Here is a 24343-nt window from a genome sequence, read left to right on the forward strand (position 1 = left end):
TACTGTGGGAACTGAGTTGTAACCTTTTGTTCGCTATGTTGTTCAATGACGAAAATGTGTATAAAAGGAGCGATCCACTTTTGCAATTCGAAGCAGACTCTCAGAACCTACACTCTGTTGTACTTCTAGCGATTTCTGTATCCATGCAGTAAATAAACGCTGATCTTTGACGCCGAAGGAAGTGTCCCGTCTCTCTGTGATTTGTACGCCGGAACAGGTAACCCACGAAGGTTTCAGGTGTTGTCCCCTGGCACCGCTGGGCCTTAGAATAGCCCAGTCCTTCAGTTGGCGCCCAACGTGGGGCGACATCAGCGGTACCGGTCCAAAGCCTGACGATCATGAGGAACTTCGTGTGAAATCTCCGAGGGAAGGTGCACCCCGCTTCATCGATCCTGTTGTCGACATAAGTGGTCCGAAGATTTTTCCCGCGAAGATTCCCGCCTCCTGACGGCTGCGACGGACTGATGCCCTGACTGTCAACCTGTTTTGGCGCCTGGCGTAGTCCTTTGTACAGCGAGACGATTGACGGGCCTTCCTGGTGACGCCATTGTTCTCTCAGGTAAGTATTTGTGGGTCGCTCCCAGTTCTTAGGTTAACTCTTTGGTTCCTTCTTGGAACATGTGTTGCTTCGTATTCTGATACTTGGTTGTTGTTGTTGAAACTTGGTTGTTTGCATGGTTCCATTGCATTTGTGGTTCTTAGTTGTTGGTTCTCTCCTTTGGGTTTTTCTTTGACGATTGCAATTGCCAAAAAACCGAGGGTCTCGTATTTTTGCGAGTATATCGTAATTCGATAACCCTTGAAGTTTGTAAACTCGGTTAGTGTGCACGATGCCTGGCCGTAGTATTTTGTTTGGTTTCCTTAAATGTTGCAACACGGATTCCCGGTTGGAGGACTCATGTCCGATACCTCCAGTTGGAACTCCGATTTATGAGCTCTATAGTCGACATGGAGTGGGCCCTAACGTATATAATGAATGTTGGATCCGTTATACGAAAAACGATGGTGTCCTTAGTTGGCCACCCCATTGTAGTTTTGAAGTTGAGATTTTAGATAATCTCGAAGCGAAATTGTTTAAAAAGAAAGCTAGGCCAGCAATGTTTGATTCCTTTCGGTTATGGCGCAAAGAGGCCAGACAGAAAGAAATCAAGCAGATAAAGAAAAATAAGAGAGACGGTATCATTACGATGATGCAAAGTGCAGAACAGTATCAGCGAGACTAAGAAAAGAAGGAAAAGGATGTTTCTACCAGATTGCATCGTATGGTGGTGGATAAATGTTATCCGGTTTTACCGTCAAGTTCTGAAAAGAAGGGAGAAGAATCGAAAGAGGATCCTTTGTTATCCTATTTATTAAAATCACCACCTCCTTATGTACAGGGTACTACAGCCCCTGTAGTTCCTCCTGTTCCCCCACCTGTTGTTCCGGCGGCTGCTGGTCAGCCTGTTGTTGGTCCTGTTCCTCCGAATCCCCTTGTTCCTCAAGTGGGCCCTGCTCCTTTACCTCCCCTTCTTCCTACTGCTCCTTTGCCTGTACCTTTTCAGTCTATTGTTACTACTACTCCTGCTATCTTGGCTACTCCTACTGTTCCTACGTTTACTCCTAATATTTTTGCTCCTGTACTTCTCTCCTCTTCTCCTTCTGTTCGTAGCCGTATACCTCATACTGTTGCTACTCTCTATTCTCCGCTTTTCGGATCGTTACTTGAGTCCGATGCCGCTGACATCTCTCAGAGACGGAGTCAAATTCCAGGTGGAAGGGAAAGCGCGACGTTAGTAACTATGGCGCGTAGGTGGATTAGACATCCTGCTAAGTACACTCCGCGCAGTTTTCAATACGTTTTCTCAGTTTAATGAGCCCACACAGAGATTCGTGTTTGAGGAGATGTGTAAATCCTTGAGAGAAGAGTGGGATAATGATGAGCTAGATAATGTACCGCCTGATATGACTGAACTTCAGAATCAGTTTTCGAACGGCATGATTGTAGGCGGTGATGTACGACGTGCCTTAGAGCGTTTGTTAGCTTTTAGTTCTACCGTGCCTCCTCGAGTGTCGTTTGATGACGACTCTGATGATCCGAAAGCGACATCTGGTCAGTATCCTATGCGAGAAGTTCCCCCAGTGTGGATGCCAGGTGATGCTACTGTCGCTCCTCCAATTTTGCCACACTTCCAGAGAGTTTGGATACACCTCCCATGGAAGCGATCGGAAGTTTTGCAGGTGAAACAATCTTTGCCTGGCCCCCGAAAGAATCCGGCAGGTTATTACAAGGAGTTATCCCAACTTGTGGATGCTTCTATTATGAACCTTGCTGATATCGATATGTTGTTTGGTAATGTCGTACCGCAACCGATTTGGGCGAAAATCCGTCAAGAGAATCATGCAGCTGAGTTGGGTGGTGATTGTGCTGCTCTTGTAGCGGCCGACGGACGGCAAATTGGTGGGGCTAAGCCTGAACAGTTGATTATGGACCTGCCCCAGAGAATTATTACGCTCATGAAAACGCTCATGCCAGCGATGAGGGTGAACTGGGATAAATTGTCTGCTTGCAAACAAAAGAAAGACGAGAGTGTCTCCGATTTCTTAACTAGATTTGAGGAGGCATTCATCGATCATAGTGGTCAGGATATGAGCACTGAGGGAGGTCAGCGACTGTTTGTCGATAAGTTTGTATTAAATCTGTTTCCTGAGCTATGCAACAAATTGAAAAATTCTGAAAGTGCATGGGCTGTTTCAACCACTGCTCAAATATTAGCAACAGCTCAATATTATGAAAATAGAGAAAAAGAAGAGAATGATCGTGCAGATAAGAAAACGAAAGAGCTTAAAACTAAGGTCTTATTGCAGCAAGCATATCCTCCGCGATCGAATCAAAATGACTCGCAACAGCAATATCGACCACAAGCGCAGTCTTCTAGGATGCAGTCGCGTTCTGACTCCTCTACATCCAGATCTATGCTTGGGTATAATCAGTGTGCATATTGTAGGGGTGAGGGCCATTTGAAGTTTAATTGCCCTGTTTTACGTGACCGAAATAATGGTGTCTCGGGCCGAGGAGGTCGTAGTGGTCCTCAGCAGGCATCTCGAGGTAGAGGTCGTGGCACCTCTCAAAATCAAAATGAGCGTTCTACTCCTTCATCGGACGCGGACAATTGTTTTGATCAACGAAATACATCGTCTGGTAGATCTGCATAGTATCATGTGGATGACTATTATGTCGAGCATGAGATTGATGCAGACAACAATTACTAGGACAGCCATGGACAGAGAGAGGGAGTAGTATCAGTTCCGGTTGATCAGAGAGGGTCTTATGTCGCAGTTGCCACATCGGGCGTAGTTGAGCCTTTTCTGTTGGACACTGGTGCATCAAAAAGTTCCATCATGCATTCGAAACTCCCTGGCGCACCTTTGTCTGGCTTAACAAATGTTTCTGTTGGATTCTCTGGCGCCCCGGTTAGCAATCCAGTTTCTAGCCCTTTGTCCCTTATGATCGGGCCACGTGAGCTAGAGGCCCCTTTGATTTTAACTACTGGTTGTGGTGAGAATCTTTTGGGTCTGGATTTGTTGAAGCGGTTATATGCGACTCTGTTATACACACCGAGCACAGGGGTTTGAGGCTATACGATATTGCACCTATCCACTAGTGTCACACTAATATCTGCAAATTTTAGGTGCTAAGGACAGGAGATCCAGAACCCCTAGGTCTCCCTGAGACTGAAGAAGTCTCAAACAAACATAATTTTTCACAATGTCCAGCACTCTTTAACAATGTAAGAACGATCTATTTCTGTATAGTATAATAACAAAGAATTTTTTTTTCTTTTTGATGTACAATATAGAGTCACAATATTTCATTCAGTTAATCCTGGTAAGTTATGAGTCTTCAGTGGATGAATAGTAAATTCTTTATTCGATTCAAAAAGCATGGATTCTGTCTTCATAAAAACAATGTTGTAGCCGGTGCCTATGCGTTTCGTCCAAAAGGACTTCTTCAGGGCTACAAATGACACATATATCTACATTAATTACAATTTATACATATATACATTTTTCATAATCTACTTATGCTATCTATTTTTTTATAAAAACCAAAAACATATATACTATTTACATACTTTATACATAATTTACATTCATTTAACATTCAGTTTTGAACTAAAAACAACTCCACTGAAGCATTTCCTTCTTTCCAACATAGTTTCTAGTTTGTTCTATTTTGGGATTGAAATTTCTATATTCTTTGCATAAGAACAGGACTAGCTAACATATATATTCACGATCTGGTGGGTAGAGCAGAGATTATTACCGATGCTGGAATGAGCAGTAAAAAGAACATTTAGGTGACCATAATATTTTCTTGAAAAGAGAGAACCTTTAAGTAATCATAACATTTTCTTAAAAAAGGTGACCATGACATTTTCTTATAAAAGGGAGAGATTAGAGTCTTGTTGTTATAGCTATGCACCTTATTCTTTAATCCTTTGGATGTTGGATGTTTCCCTATTGATCATAATCTAGTCAGAACATGCATGATATTTCTTACCAGGTAAGTCACTGTCTGGATTTAAGTAGGGCTTATCTGTTTCTTCTCATGAAGGATTAATTGTGAGTCACTTCCTTAGTATACTTTCGCAACCATTGTGACGAATATCTATGAAAAATATTTATACAATTTGTTCAGTATTATGGGAAAGTCCCTCCTTAATTTAAGTGCAATGGTGATGCAAGACAGAACAGAGTGTCATACAAATTTTGTTGTGAGACACATGAATATGTGTCTGCTAATACATTATATACCTTGTAATGTGTCAAATAGCGTCTTTCTGTTGGGGGTCACGTTTCTGTGATGTATATCTCACAATGTCTTGAGCAATGGTCTTTAATGTGCCGGATTCTTATAGATCCAACATGCTATAAAGGTAAATAATATGTGCTTTATTCAATTATATTTTAAGCTAAAAGAGCGAATATTTGCATTATGTAAATATGTTTTAGGCTAGAAAATACATCCTGCGTCCACAGTTTAATTTTAAAGAATGGTGGATATTATAAGTTTAAAAGCGCCTTTTAGGCAGGTGCCACCATGAGATTAACATCCAATAATAGAGTATGCAACTCTGTATTGCTCTCCTACGGGAGTGGAGCTTACATTAGGTCAGAGAGTGATCTCTCCTATGTACTTGTCAACTGATAAGCTCCCACCGGAATTGAGTTCCCTTCCGGAGTCATTATGGGCAACTGGTCCCAATGATGTGGGCCTACTGGACATTCCACCTTATGTCGTCCAATTGAAATCGAATGTGAGATTACCACGTATTCCCCAGTATCGTATCTTTCTTGATGGCGAGCGAGCGCTCTTAGCGATCATTTATGATTTGATCGAAAAGGATGTCATCGAAGAAACTCGGGGAAATGTGTGTAATAGTCCTGTGTTACCTATTCTGAAACGAACTGACGCATCCAAGCCTCCTGTGTACCGTTTTGTCATTGATTTGAGAGAAGTGAATAAAATCGTGATCCCACAGTTTCCCGTGGTGCCTGACATTACAGCTTTGCTGACCCTGATTCCAGCCTCTGCCTCCTGGTTCTCGGTGATCGATCTAAAGAATGCTTTCTTTAGAATTCCAATTGCTGAGGAAAGCAGGGATCTATTCGGCTTCTCATTAGGTGGTCGCAGTTTTAGGTTTAAATGCGCACCACAGGGCTACTGTGAGAGTCCATCGATCTACAGTCAAGCCCTTAAGAGTCAACTAGATGCATTTGTGTTACCGGCTGGTGCGGCCTTGATTCAGTACGTTGATGATCTGTTAGTGGCTGCTGACACTGAGCAAATTTGCAAAACTGCTACAGTATCGCGACATTGTTGCCGATTAATGTGGAATCAGGTGATGTAGCACCACATGACTGTTACTAAAGAACTGAAGAAGAAACGAAGGGTCGTATCGACCTGAAAAACACTCCATTGGTAGATCCCGATGGTACTTTGTATGTTGATGGTTCATGCTTCAAGTTGCCGAATGGTGATGTGACGACTGCATATGCTGTAGTGACGCTGAGTACGGTTGTGGAAACTGCGAGATTGAGTCAGAATTCAGCGCAAGCGGCAGAGTTGATTGCGTTAACGAGAGCGTGTGTTTTGTCTAAAGGGAAGCGAGTGAATGTGTTTACCGACAGCCAGCATGCATGTGGCGTAGCGCATAGCTTTGGTCGATTGTGGAGAGAAAGAGGATTTATGACGTCGCATGGTACGAAGATCCAACACGGACAGCTCGTGAACGATCTTTTGGATGCACTTACATTGCCTAAGCAGGTGGCAATCATTAAATGCAGCGCGCATCGAAAGATTACGGATGATGTTGGTCGTGGTAACGCGTTTGCGGATGAGATTGCTAAGGAAACGGCTAAGAATCTGACAACTCGAATGTATGTTACGAGTTCAGTGAGATGGCCGACGGAGACTGGTATGTGTGAGGACACAGTTGAGAGTGTGAAAGCGATTCAGAATGAGGCCACCGAAACTGAAAAGACTAAGTGGAAAGAAAGCACGGGGAAGTTAGACGTGAATGGATGTTGGGTTGATTTGTCAGAATATCAGAGATGGATGTTACCGGATGCGTATGTGCTTGCCGTTGTTACTATGGCCCACGGCATGTCACATATTAGCGCGAAAGGTATATGTAAGTTGTTGTCTCCTGTATGGAAGAATGATGGGATTGCTAAGTGTGCTGAGAGAGTGGTTAAGAACTGTATGGTATGTGTGATGTATAATCCTGACAAGGGCACCCCCACTCCACCTGGTCATTTTGCTCCTCCTACATGCCCCTTTGAAGTTATCCAGTTGGACTTCATCCATATGGAGAGATGCAATAACCTGAAATATGTCTTGGTTGTGGTTTGCGCGTTCTCCAGATGGATCGAGGCCTATCCTCTTAAGGATAATACTGCCCTGTCCACAGCAAAAGTTCTACTCAAGGAATATTTTCCCAGGTACGGCATGCCACGGATTGTATGGTCGGATAATGGAAGTGAGTTTGTGGGAAGTGTGATGAAGAGTGTGTGTAAGGGCCTGGGAATCTGTCAGAAATGTCATAGTGCTAACCATTCCCAATCGGCGGGTTTAGTGGAAGGGTACAATGGTACTCTGAAACTGAAACTTGCCAAAATTCAAGCAACGACTGGTTTGTCATGGCCTGATGCACTGCCTCTAGCTCTCTTATCGACCAGGGCGACTGTGCACTCTCGAGTAGGGCTTAGCCCATATGAGATTGTGTTCGGCCGTCCTGTGAACATTTGGGGAGTTCCGAGGCCTAAAGAGTTTGACAGTCTTGAATATCCAATGTTGATTGACTATCTTTACGATCTGACTGCTAAATTGAGTTTGATTCATCAACAGGTTTTTGAAGCTCTACCGGCACAAACAGAGGGTCCTGGTCATCGGCTCCAACCTGGCGACTGGGTGGTAACCCGCAACTTTGGGAGAAAACGTAATCTTGAGCCAAGGTTTGTGGGACCCTACCAAGTCTTGCTGGCAACGAGGACTGCAGTTCGGCTGGACGGCAGGAAGCATTGGGTGCATGCCACCCATACGAAGAAAGTCCCGCTTCCTTTGCCAGCAGATAACTGGGTGAAGAAAGGATTTGCCCCGACCGAGGCCGATGCCCTTCCACGCTACGTGCCATTCAGTGATGCTCAACTTGTAGAGAACGATTCAGTTCAGTCAGATACACCTGTTGAATCATCTGGAACTGTACCTTCATCTTCAGCATTGGAGAATTCAAGTTCTGAACTGTCATCTGAACAATCAAACACTGTTTTGCCATCTGAACCGTTGTTTGAAGAGCAAACTCGACCTGGAAAAAGTCGATATTTTCTTCGATCGCGTGACAAGGACTAATAAAAAATTCCTTTTTTGTTTTTAAATTCACATTACCCCCTCACTGTTGCTATGAACATTGTGGACATTTGCATTTTTTTTTCCTGATTTTTGAGTTCTTTTTTCACGTGTGTTCCTCTTCTGTGCAGCTAGGAGACTTATATTAAATTGAATGTTTATTTGATTAAAACCTATCATCCGGGTTGGCCGTAGGGCCGTGCGGGTACCTACTTCTGTTTAGCAGGTTTCTGACACTAGGTCGGTTACTTTTGTCGATTCCTGGGAACTCCTGGGAATTGATAATCGCTACTCAGAACCAGGTGCGTCAAGAACGTTACGGACGGTCTTTAGAGGATGGAGTTCTCTAAGCTGTCGGAAATAGAGAGGATGTTGGCGCAAAGATCCAAATTGCATAAGCTTTTGCGAACAAAATGTTTTTTGTTTCAGGTTTTCATGTTATTCCTAACTGTTTCTATGCTACTGGTGGGTGGGGTGTATCTTGGGATTCAGTCGTTATTACCTTACACTTCACCTACTTCTCCTTCTCATGATCTGAATTCTGTTCCCACTATTTCTCCACATTTCTTTCATCTTCTGCCCCAACATGAACAAGTCAGACGTGCGGAATTTATGAACAACTCCTTTGTCCAACTTCTGCATCAGCATCAGTTGGTGATGAATACTACCAACTGTTGGGTGTGTGGGTTAATGCCACATACCATGGATAAGGGTATTCCGTATTTGGTTCTTCCTTATAGCTCCCAGGGATCAGCTCGAGCATTCCAAACTATGTTCTGTAGTGCACTAGATTCCTACCCCCGTCGAGAGCCACGCTCCGCAGACCTTGGTCCCGGCCCGTACCACAAGTCTTTGGCGATAGCGATTGCTGATCTAGATAGAGATATTTTTGATGCATCGCTTATTCCAGAGGAAGAGGTGCGAGCATACAAGGATCTGAGTGAGGCTGAGTATAGTATGTCAGTGGGTGATAGACAGCTTAAGAGCTCATCTCCAATCTGGATCGTACCCCATCTTGGTCATTTCTGCCTGCAAGGTCTTGGTCGAAATCCGAGAGCTCAGCTTGGGAAGAGTGCTTGTACTGAAACGTTCGTTTTACCGATGCTCTCTTCCCCTGTCTTCCTGACTGCCAAGGGTACCTATTTTGTATGTTATGATCGCGCTTATACGTGGTTGCCCCGTGATTTCTCGGGTACATGTTATATCGCGAATCTTTTGCCACCGACTTTTACAGTTGCCTCAGACTATCACAAGACTAGAGTTGTGAGAGGCGTTATTAGCAAAGAGGACACTGCCGGTCAAGAAGCAGGAGACTTCTTTATGGGTTTCCTACCGTTTTGGGGACCTATGGTCAATAGTAGGAACCTGAGACAGTTGACTCGTGTGGTAGAATCGACTGCTAACATAACTGCAAGTGCTCTTGGTAACCTGACAGCAGAGCTTCAAGCGGGTAGACTTATGACGTTGCAGAACCGTATGGTTTTAGACGTTGTACTCGCAGATAGAGGTGGTGTGTGCAAGGTGATCCATTCGAGCTGCTGTATTTTCATACCTGATAACGCTCCAACTGTTTATCAAGCCATCTCGAAGTTGCAATTGGACGCTTCTAGGATGGTTTTGGGGTCTGATGTCGACTTGGGGTTGGAAGATTCTGATGATTGTAGGGGTTGTTGTGACGTTCCTGTTCACGTGTTGTCTTTGTGTACAGTGTGGTCCAGCCTTATGTGGCCTCTGTGCTACAACGTGTATAAGAAGGCCATCTGTTACCAAAGAGACATTGATGGATAGAATAATGTTCCAGCAACAACTGAACGATCTGATGAATATCGAAATTGATTCTGATATCGACTAGTGCTTGCCTACATGAGGGCAAAAGGAGCGTCTGAGGTTCCGTGAGAATCGTAACGACGTTTTGGGCATGTTCGGATATGGACGAGTTTGGTATCTACAAACCGCAAATGACGAGTTTAGTAGGTGTACGCGTTTTCGCTACACTACTTTGCAGGGTTCGTCTTATTCGTGGGTTTCTCCATCTGAACCCTCGGGTTCCATTTTAGATACGGCATCCATTTTGTTTCTTGCCCTCACGTAGCCGGCGAACGGACAATGTCCGCTTCATGACCCTGGGATTCCCAAGCTCCTGCGGAAGATGCATATTCCTTTGAGTGTGTCTTTATGACTAGGGGGATGACACGGCAAAGGCAGATGGCTCCGCTCGAGGCTCATCTTGCGATGCCGGTCTATTGTTTCAGCCTTGCATGCATTAGGCTCGAATCCTTTGATCCTGTGATCACGCTTCCGATATTGCCCCTACACTCTTTTCAATCTGTTGTCTGTCTTTGTCTTCCTTGCACCTGTTTCTGTCTCTTCTCTTAGCTCATTTACAGCTAGAATGGAATGTGCCTAATGGTGAGATAACGTGCTTTTACAGTTGGGAACCGGCAATGTTACTGTAATTATGTTCCGGGCTTCTGAAAACATGAATGCAATCCTTTTGAAGTTTACTGTGGGAACTGAGTTGTAACCTTTTGTTCGCTATGTTGTTCAATGACGAAAATGTGTATAAAAGGAGCGATCCACTTTTGCAATTCGAAGCAGACTCTCAGAACCTACACTCTGTTGTACTTCTAGCGATTTCTGTATCCCTGCAGTAAATAAACGCTGATCTTTGATGCCGAAGGAAGTGTCCCGTGTCTCTGTGATTTGTACGCCGGAACAGGTAACCCGCGAAGGTTTCAGGTGTTGTCCCCTGGCACCGCTGGGCCTTAGAATAGCCCAGTCCTTCAAACCAGAGACCCACGATTACCTTTTCTCGTACCCAGAGTGCCCCAATCTGTCACTTCAGCACATGCACACACTGTTCGCCATAAGCCCTGCAAATCTGGCACCCCAACAAAAAACATGCGAGCAACGCACGATTTGCAGGTTGCATATGTTTTTATAACTATATGTCAGGGATACTTGCTAGCAAACCAGAGTTAATATTAGGAAACTGCAACAAATATTACTTCTACAATGTATTAATATTTATTTCCAAAAGACGTCACACGCTTAGAAAATACTTCTTTGATGCTAGCAGCATGCTGCAATAGTCCTTCCAAATAGAGTTGCATTCTAGGAAAGCTGTGCCTGGCAAGCAGAGGGAACGCCGGCTTCCCTGGCTGTTTCCAAAGTCACAGGATTAATTAGCGCCTGTGACAGGTCGCTGCATTCACTTGTTTTTGTGATGTTTGCTGTTTGCCAAATTACAGCCACATAACTATTTAAAAGGTCACGGAAGAACTACACCTGCCACGGATGGGGCTGACTGACACACCAGCGTGTCCGTGCAGGTGGGATCTCGGTACCCATCATCTGCACACCAGTCCCACACGCGGAAATTGATCCCGCGAAAGAAAACAGTATCCTTCCCTGCGCACAGTAACAATGGAAAGCGAGCAGTTATGCACCCAGAAAGGGGTTGGAACAAAATCCTAAACGAATAGTTTCTTACCTGTCGGTGTAGTTTTGCAGCTTGAAAGATCTTTCTGGATTCACAATGCTGTGCATTATTCCGCATTCTGGTGGTTGGGTCCGGAATCGTAGTCTTTTCTATTTTTTTTTATTTTTGTAGCCCAGGTGGGCGTCGACGTCCCACCATTTGGTGCACCTTTCGAGACGTCGGCATGCTTCCAGCAGAAGCTCCCACCCTTGGGCACCATCTTCGGATTCTTTTTTCTTGTGTCTGTTCTGTTGCTGAAGTTACGGCAATGTTCAACTAAGTTATTCACCGCTTTCAACCATCAAAGGCTTGTTTTTCACGAATATTCCTTGTATTTTCACCCCATTCCGCCCCAGCCTCATCTTTTCTGGCGGAGGTGAGTGGGTTCGCTAGTGAATCCAGAAAGATCTTTCAAGCTGCAAAACTACATAGATTTTGTAGCGGTTTTGTTACATCTGTGGCGGCTGGGTGAAAGATGAGCATTGGTTGTTGAATATATGTTGAAGCACTCTTTGTCCAACTTGTGCTTCCTTGTTCATTTGTATATCCACGCAGTAGTGCTTAGTGAACGTGTGCACTGAAGCCCATGTTGCCGCCAGGCATATGTCCTGAATTGGTGTATTGGCCAGAAAGGCGATTGTTGCCCCTTTCTTCCTGGTGGAGTGGGCCCGTGCCCCTCCTGTTAGTTCCTGCCCTGCTTGCTTGTGGCAGAATTGTATCGTTTGTGCGATCCATCGAGCGATGGTGCTTTTTGTCACTGGTCTACCCAGGATTTTTTTTTTTTTTTTTGCGAAGGACACGAATAACTGTTTCGTCTTCCTGTGGTCCTTTGTCCTTTCTATGTAGTGCATCACTGTTCTTCTTGCGTCTAGAGTGTGGAGCGCCCTCTCGGCGCTTGTTGTTGGCTTTTGGAAGAAGCTCGGTATCTGTATACTCTGATTCATATGGAAACATGACACCACCTTTGGCATGAAGTGTGGGTCCGTTCTCATCACGACCCTGTCACTATGTATCTGTATATAGGGTTCTTGTCATGTTGGTGCTTGGAGCTCGCTTACAACGCATAGTGAGGTGATTGCTACCAGAAAAGTCGCTTTCATTGTTAGCCATTGTAGTGTTGCTTTGTGGATGGGTTCGAAAGGTACTTTCATGAACTCTGTCAGAACCACATTGAGGTTCCATGCCGGAGGCGGCATCCTTTTTGGTGGCGCTATTGTTTTAGCCCCTTCCAAGAATCTTTTTACTACTTGAGATGTAAAGAAGCTTCTCCCTGTTTCTCCTCTTGTGTCTGAACTGGGGTGGCGGAGTGAGCTAAAGAATGGTGATGGATTAAACCCAGATCAGTTGACTGGGGGCGAGTGTTTGATTTTCTCAAATGCTCTGTCCATCATCCCCTTTTGTATCGCTTTGTTCGCCCTAAGTGTGGCAGGGTATGCTGAGACATGAGTCCCTTGCTCACTTTGCCACTGGATTCAAGGTAGCCTGGCTGATGAGGATTATGAATCCGAAACCGGTCCCAGGATGCTTGTTTCCGGTCCCGGGAAGATATGGCTTGGCAATTCGGGCTGGACTGTTCCCATGAGGCACAGGGTCAGACTGATTTGCATATGGTCATGTCTGAACTGGGGTGGCGGAGTGAGCTAAAGAATGGTGATGGATTAAACCCAGATCAGTTGACTGGGGGCGAGTGTTTGATTTGCTCAAATGCTCCGTCCATCATCCCCTTTTGTATCGCTTTGTTCGCCCTAAGTGTGGCAGGGTATGCTCAGACGTGAGTCCCTTGCTCACTTTGCCACTGGATTCAAGGTAGCCTGGCTGATGCGGATTATGAATCCGAAACCTGTCCCAGGATGCTTGTTTCCGGTCCAGGGTAGATATGGCTTGGCAGTTCGGACTGGACTGTTCCCATGAGGCACAGGGTCAGACTGATTTGCATATGGCCATGTCTGAACTGGGGTGGCGGAGTGAGCTAAAGAATGGTGATGGATTAAACCCAGATCAGTTGACTGGGGGCGAGTGTTTGATTTGCTCAAATGCTCAGTCCATCATCCCCTTTTGTATCATCTCCTCTTATGTATGCCACAATCGCTGCCAGGTGTACCCTCAGCGAGGATGAGCTTAGTTTGGCCTTAATTAGGTGCGTGAGGTATATTAGCACCGTTGATTCTCTGGTCAGCTTTCTCTGTAGTTTTTTCTTGCAGCACCATTGAGTGAATCTTTTCCATTTTTCTCCATAGCACTTTCGTGTGCTGGACCTCCTTGCCTCTCGCAGCACCCGCAGGGTGCTTTCTGGTAGTTTTAGGTGCGCAAACTCTAAGTCCTCAGGAGCCAAGCTGCTAGGCTGAGGCTCTCCGGCTCTGGGTGTAGAATTTCTACGTTTTCCATGGAGAGTAGGTCTTTTCTTTTTGAGAACTTGTGGGGTGGCCCCTGCGCCATCTCCATTATCTGTGAGTACCAGGTCTGCCTGGCCCATTGTGGTGCCACCAGGATGAGCGTCATATTGCTCGTCATGCATTTGTTGAGAACCCTGGGGTTCAGCGGTATCAGGGGGAAAAGCGTAGGCAAATGTTTTTGACCAGCTTATCCATAGGGCATTCCCCTGGGATAGTGCCTCTGGTTGTCTGGATGCAAAGTACTGGCATTGTGCTTTCTGGCTTGTTGCAAACAGGTCTATTGTCGGGGTGCCCCACCTCCTGAATAGTCTCTCTGTCTCCTGTATGTTGAGTTCCCAATCGTGGGATGCTGAAGTCTGTCTGCTGAGCCAATCCGCTTCTACATTGTCCTTCCCTGGCAGGTGTATGGCTAGCAGGTCTATTTTGAGTGGTGTTGCCCATCACCAGACTTCCTGTGCCAAGTTTGACAGAGGGAATGATTGAGTTCCCCCCTGCTTGTTGATGTAAAACATTGTTGTGGTGTTGTCTGTCTGTATCAGCACCCTCTGGTTGTACAGTTGTTTCTGAAAGGCCTTGAGGGCCAGCAACACTGTTTTCATCTCTAGGTAATTGATGTGCCTGACCTTCTGGGATGCGTCTGTGGTGATGGTCACTGTTGGGTCCGGTGGCGTTAGACGCTTCCCTATTGTTATGTACTCCACCACTTCATTTCTTCCTGCACCATGTGCGTTACAACCACCAGATCCTCCCAACTTCCTGTAGCTTGTGACCATTGCTGTTGCAGCCACTCTTGCAGTGGTCTCATCTGCAGGCATACATTGGGGACCAGGTGTATGCATGACGCCATCATTCCCAAGATCTTGCTCACTGTCCTCACTGTCAGAGCTCGCCCCTTCTGGTAGTGACGTTTCTCCCTCAGGAGGCTGAGTGTCCTCTTCTCGCTGGGCAACACCCTGCATTGGACGGTGTTGATTTGAGCTCCCAGGAAGATCTTCACTTGCTCCGGATTCATTGAGCAATTTCCCCAGTGTATGGAGAACCCCAGGCTTGCTAACATTCTTGTGACCTGCTCTGCATGATCCCTGCATGTCCTGTAAGAGCTTGCTTTAATGAGCCAGTCGTCAAGGTAGGGGTATACGTGTATCCCCTCTCTTCGTAGGTGTGCGGCCACTGCTGCGAGGCATTTGGTAAATACCCTTGGTGCGGACTTTAGACCGAAAGCCAGGGTTGTGAATTGATAGTGATCCTTGTTTACTGTGAATCTTAGCATGTGCTTGTGTTGCCTGTTCATAGGGATGTGAAGGTACGCATCTTTGAGGTCTATGGTGGACAAGAAGTCCCCGGCCCTTTTCTGTGGGATGACCTCTTGTAGGGACGTCATCTTGAATTTTTGAGTCTTTACATATTTGTTTAGGAACCGTAGATCCAGGATGGGTCTTAGGCTTTCGTCCACTTTTGGCACCAGGAAGTAGTTTGAGTACACTCCCCTGTTTCGTTCTTTGAATGGTACCGGTTTGATGGCTTCTTTGACGAGGAGTTCTTGAGCTTCCTCTTGGAGCAATTGCAGCTCCTTTCCCGAGTGCTGCTTTCTCTTTGGCTTTCTGTTTGGTGGTCGCTTTTCCAACTCTATGCAGTATCCGAACTGTATAACGTTGAATACCTACTTGTCCGTGGTTATTTTTCTCCACTCTCGGAGAAAAAATCTCAGCCTGCCTCCTACTGGTGTTACATGCTCTTTTGTGTCCTGTCCGTGTAACCCTCTCCTCCTTGCTTTTCCGTGTTTTTCCCTCGGAGGGTTTGAGTGGTTGAGCACCCTTTTCCATGTGAAGTCACTTAGGGGGGGGTTGTTCACCGCCTCTCCTTTGGCCCCGTCGGTTTCCTCTCCTGCGAAAGGACTGGCCCCTGTTCTGGTAGTTCCAGTTTTGCTTCTGCTGGCCCTGGTGACCTTGGTTGTCACTCTGTTGACCCTGGTGGAACGCTTGGTGTGACTGTCCTTGCTGGTTTCCACCCCTTCCGTTCGGCCTCCGCGTCGGAGTGCCTCTTCTCATTTCCCTGGATTGCAGGGCCCCCATGCAGTCTCGTTGTCCTTTTCCAGTTGGTTGAGCTTCTCATCAACTGGGGCCCCGAATTGTGTTTCTCCATTGAAAGGGGTGTTCAGGATGTTATTTTAAACCTCCGTCTTGAAGCCTGAGATCCTGAGCCAGGCTTGCCTTCTCTCTGTGATCCCTATAGCCATCAGCCTGCTGGCTGTTTCAGCCCCATCTAAGGCGGTCTTTAGGCATGAGTTTGTGATGCTTTTCCCCTCTACCACGAGGTAAGCAGCTCTCTGCTGGTATTCCTGTGGGAGGTGTTTGAGCAATTGGTTCATCTCGTCCCAAATCTGGTACTGGTGTCTGTTCAGGAGGGCGTTGGAGTTTGCCCTCCTCCAGTGCATTGCTGCATTTCTCACAATTTTCCTGCCTGTTAGGTCCATCCTCCTGCTTTCCTTGTCAGGTGGTGGCCCAGATGTTGTTGGCACATTGGCCCTTCTTCTGGCTGTTGCGGCTATGATTGAGTCTTCTGAGACTGTCCCCTGGATGTAAGGGGGGTCCTGGAAGGAGAACTTGTACTTCTCCGTCCTTGGCGTGCAGACCTGCAGGTAGCTGGTTCCTTGAACGCCTCTTTCCCTTGTGCCGTTATACTCTTCAGCATGAGTAGGAAATGGCTTTTTGTCTGTGAGGGGAGCAGGAAATCTGTCTTTGCTTTCTCCGCCTCCAATTTGACTCCATAAGCTGCTGCAGCCTTCTTGGCCACCTCATAGTAGGCCCCAATGTCATCTGGCGGCGAAGGCCTCGAGGGGTATGTCTCCACAGCCTCCTCCGGGCTTTCGGCCTCGATGTCCTGCCAATCCAGGTTTTGCGCCGTCGAGGATCCCGAGTCGTAGCTCGAATGCTGGTCCCCATAGTCACCCTCTGTGTAATAGAGGTCTTCCTCTTCTTCCTGTTCCGAGGGCTCTGAAGTATTCGGCGGCTCTTCGGCGTCAAACTCCTCCTGTTCTTCTATCTCTTCGAGGGCCGTCGTGGGCCTCGAGGGAATTCTGAAGCTTCTCATTTTGTCATTGAAACCCTTCTTCCTCTGGATGATGTTGTCCATCTCGGCTTCGAGCCTTCTCTTCTTTCTCTCCATCTGCTCGGCCTGCTCGGCGTCGAGTGTTTCGGCAGCCCTCTTCAACGGCACCATCGACGTCGAGGCGGTTCTTGGCTCCTTCTCTTTGAAAGTCGAGGGACCCTTTTCGGGAGCTTGCTTCGATGACCTTTGCTTTTCGCGGGTCTTCGCCGCCTGGGAGTCCTTCTCGAAGGTTCCGCTGGGCTGTTTTTCGAGGCCTGCAGCTCCAGTCGTCGAGGCTTTTGACGCCGGTGGTCCCCTCGAGGTTCCTTACTCTGATTTTCGAGAGTCAACTTCAGGTTTTCGAGGCCCTGTCGAGGGTTTCGGGTTGTAGACTCTCCTACCTTGTCTGTTTTCTTATCGGTCTCTGCGACCGTGGAGTCATCTGGACCTTCGGCGATGTTGTCCTCGTCGTCGGTGGAGAGGCCCAGTTCGTACAGCGATGGGGCCTTGCCCTTGCCCTGCATCGTATGGTGAGTTATCCTCTGTTTCTCCCGATTCTTCAGTGTCTTCGGCGTGAAGACTGAGCAGGCGTTGCAGTCCTCGCTTCTGTGTACGACCGGCAGACAGAGGTTGCAGACTGAGTGCTGGTCTCTCTGCGCGTATTTGTGGTGGCAATTACGGCAGAATTTGAACAGTGTGTTGTCCATTACTGCGCTCAGGGGGCCCCCTGAGTACGCATTTTCCGTTGGACGTCGAAGATCGCGAGGTTCCTCTACTCCTTCGTCGTCCCGGCTCTGGTGATCTTTTCCTCCTGGTCTTCTTGATGTTCTTTCCCGAAGAAATCCGCTTATTTCTCTCCTTTTCTCCTCCAAAACTTCTGGAGCTTCACGCGACGATCCAGACCCAATGGCGGAAAAAAGAATCTGAAGATGGTGCCCAAGGGTGGGAGCTACCGCAGGAAGCATGCCGACGTCACGAAAGGTGCACCAGATGGTGGGACGTCGACGCCCACCTGGGCTACGAAAAAAAGGGAGAAAAGACTACGATTCCGGACCCAACCACCAGAATGCGGAATAATGCACGCATAGTGAATCCAGAAAGATTCACTCTGCAAAATCTCACTTACCTAGCGCCGAGAGCCAGAGCCGGGAGAAAAGGCAGCAAGTAAAACGCAGAGATGAAATCCATGGTGCAGCGCGCCTGCTTTCCAAGCTCCGTGGCTTCGGGGTTCTCCCCGTTCCCAGCGTCTCTCCTTGCAGGCAGGCAGCTTCCTGTGCTGGGGTCTGTGGACGCGGATGAGCCGCGGAGAGAGCGGACAGCCTGGAGACGGGTGCTCGGAGAGCGGTCTGAGCTCCACCGGTGATGTCACGGGTGACGGAGCCGCCGCTGCGCCTGCTGGAAGCCTCCTGCCTGGGCGCTGTGATTATTCAACACAGTGACTCTATTGATGTCCTGGGAGGTTTGTTATTACTACCAGTTTAAGTGGCAGCCGAGGCGGGAGGGGCCCTGGTGCACGACTCCAGGCGCCGAGGCTAGGCATGCCGTCTGTTTTTTAGTGGTGTGCACTATATCACCGCTCCGTCTGAGAAAAAAATGCAGCAATGGCCAGAAAGCTGCTTTGCTTGGCAGGTGGCTGCTTGTGAATGTTGTCTCGAGATCAGGGTGCTCCGCTCAGCGCGCACAGTGGAGTTCACTCGCCATTTTCCAAGACAGAACTAATGTAACAAGAAGCCAACATTTTAGAAGTGAGCGGCCGCGCTCCTAAAAAAACCAAGAAAAAAGCGCTCGCGCGGCAGCAGGGAGAAGGGATTCAGTCGCGGGATAGAAAATTGCGACCAGATGGGCCGCATGCTCCCGCGAGTGAATCTCCTGACGTATACGCGTTGCCAATGAAGGAAATAGAACGCGTGCACGTGCTTGGTTGAAAAGCCTAAGTGCTCGGAAAAGGTTTTTTTTTTTTTTTTTTTTTAATGCAATTTTTAAAGCGCGCAAATACCCGTACGGGTGCCTCGGCGCTATCGTTACAGAACTCACTTCTTGCGATGAGGGGGAATTAGGCAGAGAACAGCCATGTTTTAAGGCTCTTTCTGAACTTGAGCAGGTTGTTTTCCTTTGCAGCGCATGCGCGCTGCGGAGGCTCGATCTAAAAAGGAGAGGCGGCAAGGAGAAAAGGTTCAAGGTTGTGGCCACCTCTGTCGGGTGAGTGGCTATACTAGAAGAGGGATAGTAGAGCACCTTTATATTCACTATAAGATGTGGGAATGGGGGTCAATTGGATACATTTTTCCACAGGTGTCTTCTACGTGGGAAAGATAGCAATATATGTATACATGTTTGATCTTTGTATAAGATGTGACATGAATTAATCTTAAGAATGGACTGTCCACTTGGAGGGGTGCGTTAAAACATAAGCTATAAAATGTGCAATAAAGATATGTTTAGGAGAAAAAAGGAAAACATCAAGTCATTCTAAAAGCTGTTGCGAAGGTAACCCATGAATCTTAGAAGAGGGGCTGCGAACTGTGCTTGGTAGAACCAAAGACCTATTTGAGGAATTATCAGCATCAGCTTTTTGAGATAGGAAGTAAACCAGTTTTGCTCTTAGTAGAGATGGTTTACAATCACTGCAATGGGTGTGACAAGTGCTTCTGGCAAAGGGTATATGTTTAAGGGTTTTCACTCAGTGGGGGTTCCCTCATGTCGACGGGCATCAATTTTACAACTCAAGTGTTCCTGACATTCAGAACAGTGATAAGGATTTGGCACAGGATGCATTCTTTCATGTTCATTGAAATTAATTTTCTGAATAAAGCTTTTCTGGCATTCAAAACACTAATAAACACTTTTCCTTTATAACTTTGACCATCCAACTGAATCTTTACATGCCTTCATAACACTCATACATTATTTTAGCTAGGATGGGCTTTTATATGTGGAGTGAGAATTATTTTATAACTAAAGCTTCTCTGGAATTCAGAGCACCGAAAAGGTTCTTCCCCCATTGTGTGTTCTCTCATGAACAGTAAGATGACTTTTCAGACTAAAGGTTTTCTCGCATACAGAGCACTGATGAGGTTTTTCCCCAGAGTGAGTTCTCTCATGTAAAGTTAGACTGAGTTTATAACTGAAGCTTTTCTGGCATTCAAGGCACTGATAAGGTTTTTCCCCAGTGTGAGTTCTCTGATGTATAATAAGACTGATTTTATAAATGAACTTTTTTAGGCATTCAGAACACTGATAAGGTTTTTGCCCAGTGTGGGTTTGTTCATGGTGAGTGAGACTAGCTCTTTCTCTAAAGTTTTTGTGACATTCAGAGCACTTATATGGTTTCTCCCCAGTGTGAGTTCTCTCATGGAATTTAAGACCACTTTTCAGACAATATCTTTTCTGGCATTCAGAGCAGTGATATGGTTTTTCTCCGGTGTGGGTTCTCTCATGTTGAGTGAGAAGGTATTTGCGACTAAAGTTTTTTGGGCATTCAGAGCACTGATGGCATTTCTGCCCAGAATGGGTTAACTCATGCCGGGTGAGAATGGTTTTCCGACTGAAGGTTTTCTGGCATTCAGAGCACTTATGAGGTTTTTGCCCAGTGTGCGTTCTCTCATGTCGAGTGAGATCTGATTTACATTGGTAACTATTTAGGCATTCAGAGCACTGATACGGTTTCTGTCCAGTGTGAGTGCGCTCATGTTGACGGAGAAGGGTTTTACAATTGAAGCTTTTCAGACATTCAGAGCAATGAAAAGGTTTTTCTCCAGTATGTATTCTCTCATGTCGAATAAGGCTGCATTTAAAACTGAAACCTTTGTGGCATTCAGAGCACTTATGAGGTTTTTCCCCAGTGTGAATTCTCACATGTTGAGTCAGCTGTTGTTTGTGAATGAAGCGTTTCAGGCATTCAGAGCACTGATGAAGTTTTTCCCCAGTGTGAATTTTCTCATGCTGACTGAGTCTGGATTGACAACTAAAGCTCTTCTCACATTCAGAGCATGCATGAGACTTCTTTTTGGTGCGAATATCTCCAAGTTCGGTTTTGTCTTGTATACATTCCATTATGAGATAAGATACCTTTCTGAAGTTAATATCTCCAAGTTGGGATTTTTCTAGCAGACATGCCATAAGACAAGACTAAATCTTATTCAGCATGTGTTTGGCATCACCCACTCAAATGTGCTGCACTTGTTGAACTTAACACTTGGACATGTATTTAGTCAAAGATCACTTCTCTGTGGAGATCACAGTTTAAAATCTCCGTAGGCAACCTAATTCACCCTACAACCTTAATATCAGCAGCCCCTGGTACTTATGGGGAAGCTTCTCATGGGATTATTGCCTCTTCATTACATCCATGTGGATTCTCTAACCCTTTTCTCATACTTATTTATTAATGAGTTAATGAAGCACTGATCAGGTCTTTGGTTGATGTTCTGTATTTCAAAGCTAGGTACATATTCACATTATGTATTGTCATGAAATTCAGAATACTATTGTGCATCAGTAGCAGCACATTGTTTCTAGTCACCCTTCTTACAGATGTCTTCTATGTCTGTATATAAAACTACAATGAGGATGTTAAGGATTTTGCAGGTCTTGCCCGGTAACAAGTACCCAAGGTCATATCTAATGGGCAAGAATGATAGTGGACATGTGGACCTGAACTACAAGCAAAAGGTGGTCATTGGTCCTAGAGGTGCATTTTTCTCCCTCATTCTCCTTCCCTTTATCCCAGATATACCCACATCGCTAGTTCGTAACTAACAGGTATCTTAGTTCTAAGCGGACTACCTGTCTTTTAAGCAGCTTCGTTTACACTGTATAAGTGACAAACAGATATTTGTTTTTGATATCAAGAGAATTCACTGGATATGGTGCTCAGGTGTTCCATTTGCTGAAGTCTGTTAAAAATTCTTCAAGTCCCACTTGTTCTGTGTGTATTATATTCTCTTGGACTGGACAGAACTTTAGACTGATGCTTGTCCTCGCTGGTTGAGACAGATGGTCTTCCTGCCCTGGGTTAGCATCTCTAGGGCATTCTTCATATACCATTAGAGCAGCAGGAAGTCTATAAAGAGAAACTGCTTTCGCATTCTTTATTTTACTCTAATCCACGTTTCTCACCACATCTTTTCATTAGATACTTTCCTCTTGTTGGAGCTCTGAAGCAACTTTACTTCTTTAGCATCTGTCCTTTAATAGTTTTCAATTATTTGCTTAATACTGACTACCATTTTGTCTTCTACGCCCACTCTTCAATCACCTGTGGATTTAAAACCAGAGATTGTTAAAGAATGCAAACTGGAACAAAGGAATAACATTTATTAGCTAATATAGACATCCAGATTCTGAGTTCATTTTGAGAGAGGGATGAGAGGGCTCTAGAAATTTTCGAGATAGAAAGCTTGAGAACAATGGAACACTAGGTTGAGGTCTAAAGATGGAAATTCTGATGAACAGTTTTTGTGCACATCAGTAAGCTATTCAAGTGTCTTCTCAAAACTTCCTCCAACTCACTGTGCGGTATACCTCTTTGCACAAGTCCCCAAACCAGGCAAGCAATATCTCAAAGAACAAGCATCCCCACCCTCATAAGAGTCTCCCCTTCCCAGCACCACAAACAATGCTACTTCTCCCGGTCAAGCATGTGTTAACAACTTAGAGTCGACAATAGACAAGATAAGTAAAGAATTATGGAATATCATGGCCAACCTTACGCTGGTAGTTGAAATAACTACGGCTCAGGAAACTAGGGGACCGCATAGATCTCCAACCACCACAGACATACAGTATCAAGCACACCTAGATGGATCTCTATGCCTTTGCCAAACACAACTATACGCCTCAACAGGACAACAAACCAGATGTTAGAGGTGGACATTGATGACCTATGCCAATTTACATAACATACCCTCACCACACAAACAACTTATAAAATACACACTATAGCTATAAATACTTCTCTGGTGCAACGAGTTATAGCTTGTACTAAAAACCTCTGAAAAGTAAGACATCACCTTCATCACAGGTAATCAAGACAGAAAAAGAGAGCCTAAAAAGACAATGAAAAGCTTACTGCACAACTGCAATCAGCAGCTAAATATGCCAAAGACAAAGCTGACCCCATACCGTCACATAACCTAGACCAGGGGTGTGGAATTTAATAAAATATCTACTTGTCCATAGGAAGGTTGCTTCAGAAATCTACTTGTCCTGTAACAAAATCCACTTGTCCCTTTAGTGCCATGTAGTGTGGTGACAAATTATGGCAGCAACCTCCATATATAAGAGCTCTGATATGGATTCTCGGATTATGCCAGGGTTCATACCATGATAGCGTTTGAATATGTGCGATCCCCTTATGTTGCCACATTTCCGCAGATCTACATACTGGGGCTTTAGGTAGTGGTACACAATAGTTCCAGGGTTAGAATGCCCTTTTGAGTCTGTGCGAACCTACTAACTTGCATGTTTTTAGGTTTTTCAACAACCCTTCTCTGATCTTATCCCATACTGAGAAATGTTGGAGATTTACTCCTTACAATGGCAGACGTAAACAATCTTACAGAGTTGGGAAAAAGAGTGGTTGGAGGGAAAGTTCAATTGCAAAGCTCAGATGTTTGCATGAGCAAAGATAGACATGCATATTTGTTCATGCCAAAATGCAGTTCACAAATATTTTCTACGAGTACTATTTTTTGTCCTGCTTCTGAAAATACTTGGGAATTCACAAAAGCGGTATAGCTTCAATAGTGCACCCATGGTCATATCCCATGGGTGCACTTTTTAGACTTTCTTTAAGAATTGGTTCCCTAATTTGGTCTGGCGTTAACCAGGACGTTTTGCGTTTCTTAAAATGTTATCTCTCTCTCTCTGTATCGGCTGGCTTCACTGTGAGTGACAGCATTCTGCTTTCATAAGGAGCATATCGGCACACAGTAGTTTTGCTCAATGCCAGGAACTACTGATTTTCCATAATGAATTGTATTGGGAAATACTAGCGTGCGTCAACACGTTACTAAACGATGCTGCAGCTGCAAAAAAAATGTATCTGAAATGTTACAGTAGTTTAGCGAATTTATTTATTTTTGCTTTCATTTATTTGTTGAACATTTTATTTTGAAAGCAAAGACTCATCAATCTTGCTTTCGATTTTCTGCAAATATTTGCATCAAATAAGAGAGCATTCTGGGGGCATTATACGTAGCCTCATATTGCTAAGCTTTGAAAACGTGTGTACACGTTCCTATAGTGGAACCACGGTCAGTAGTGCAGTTGGAGCTTACAACAATTACTCTCACCCTAATAATAAATGCTTTCAATTAATGAACCATAATTACAAGCTTGAACAGCTTGGACAAAAATATTACCTTAACTGCAGACAGTGCCCTTTCCTGATCCATAATGTGGTACTGTAAACTGGCAGCCAAGGGGATTCTGCTGCAGGGGGTTGGGCCTACTTGTCCCAATGACAAAATACAAATGAAAACGTGTTGC

General features: G+C 45.4%; 1 protein-coding gene and 1 pseudogene across 1 annotated transcript in view; both read right to left on the bottom strand.

The window, feature by feature from the left end:
• LOC147737157 (uncharacterized) overlaps positions 1-16984 on the bottom strand; it is a 68136-nt pseudogene extending 51152 nt beyond the window's left edge.
• Positions 16985-18800: 1816 nt separating this feature from the next.
• The window catches only part of LOC147737158 (uncharacterized), a 62698-nt gene continuing 57155 nt past the window's right edge, over positions 18801-24343 (bottom strand). The window contains exon 2 of the mRNA XM_086918930.1: positions 18801-22109. Coding sequence (XP_086775056.1) covers positions 19826-20971 — 1146 coding nt within the window. The 5' untranslated portion in view covers positions 20972-22109 and the 3' untranslated portion in view covers positions 18801-19825. The remainder of the gene's footprint in view (positions 22110-24343) is intronic.

This window comes from Lissotriton vulgaris, chromosome 1_1, assembly GCF_964263255.1.
Source record: "Lissotriton vulgaris chromosome 1_1, aLisVul1.2, whole genome shotgun sequence".
Classification (NCBI taxonomy): Eukaryota; Metazoa; Chordata; class Amphibia; order Caudata; family Salamandridae; genus Lissotriton; species Lissotriton vulgaris.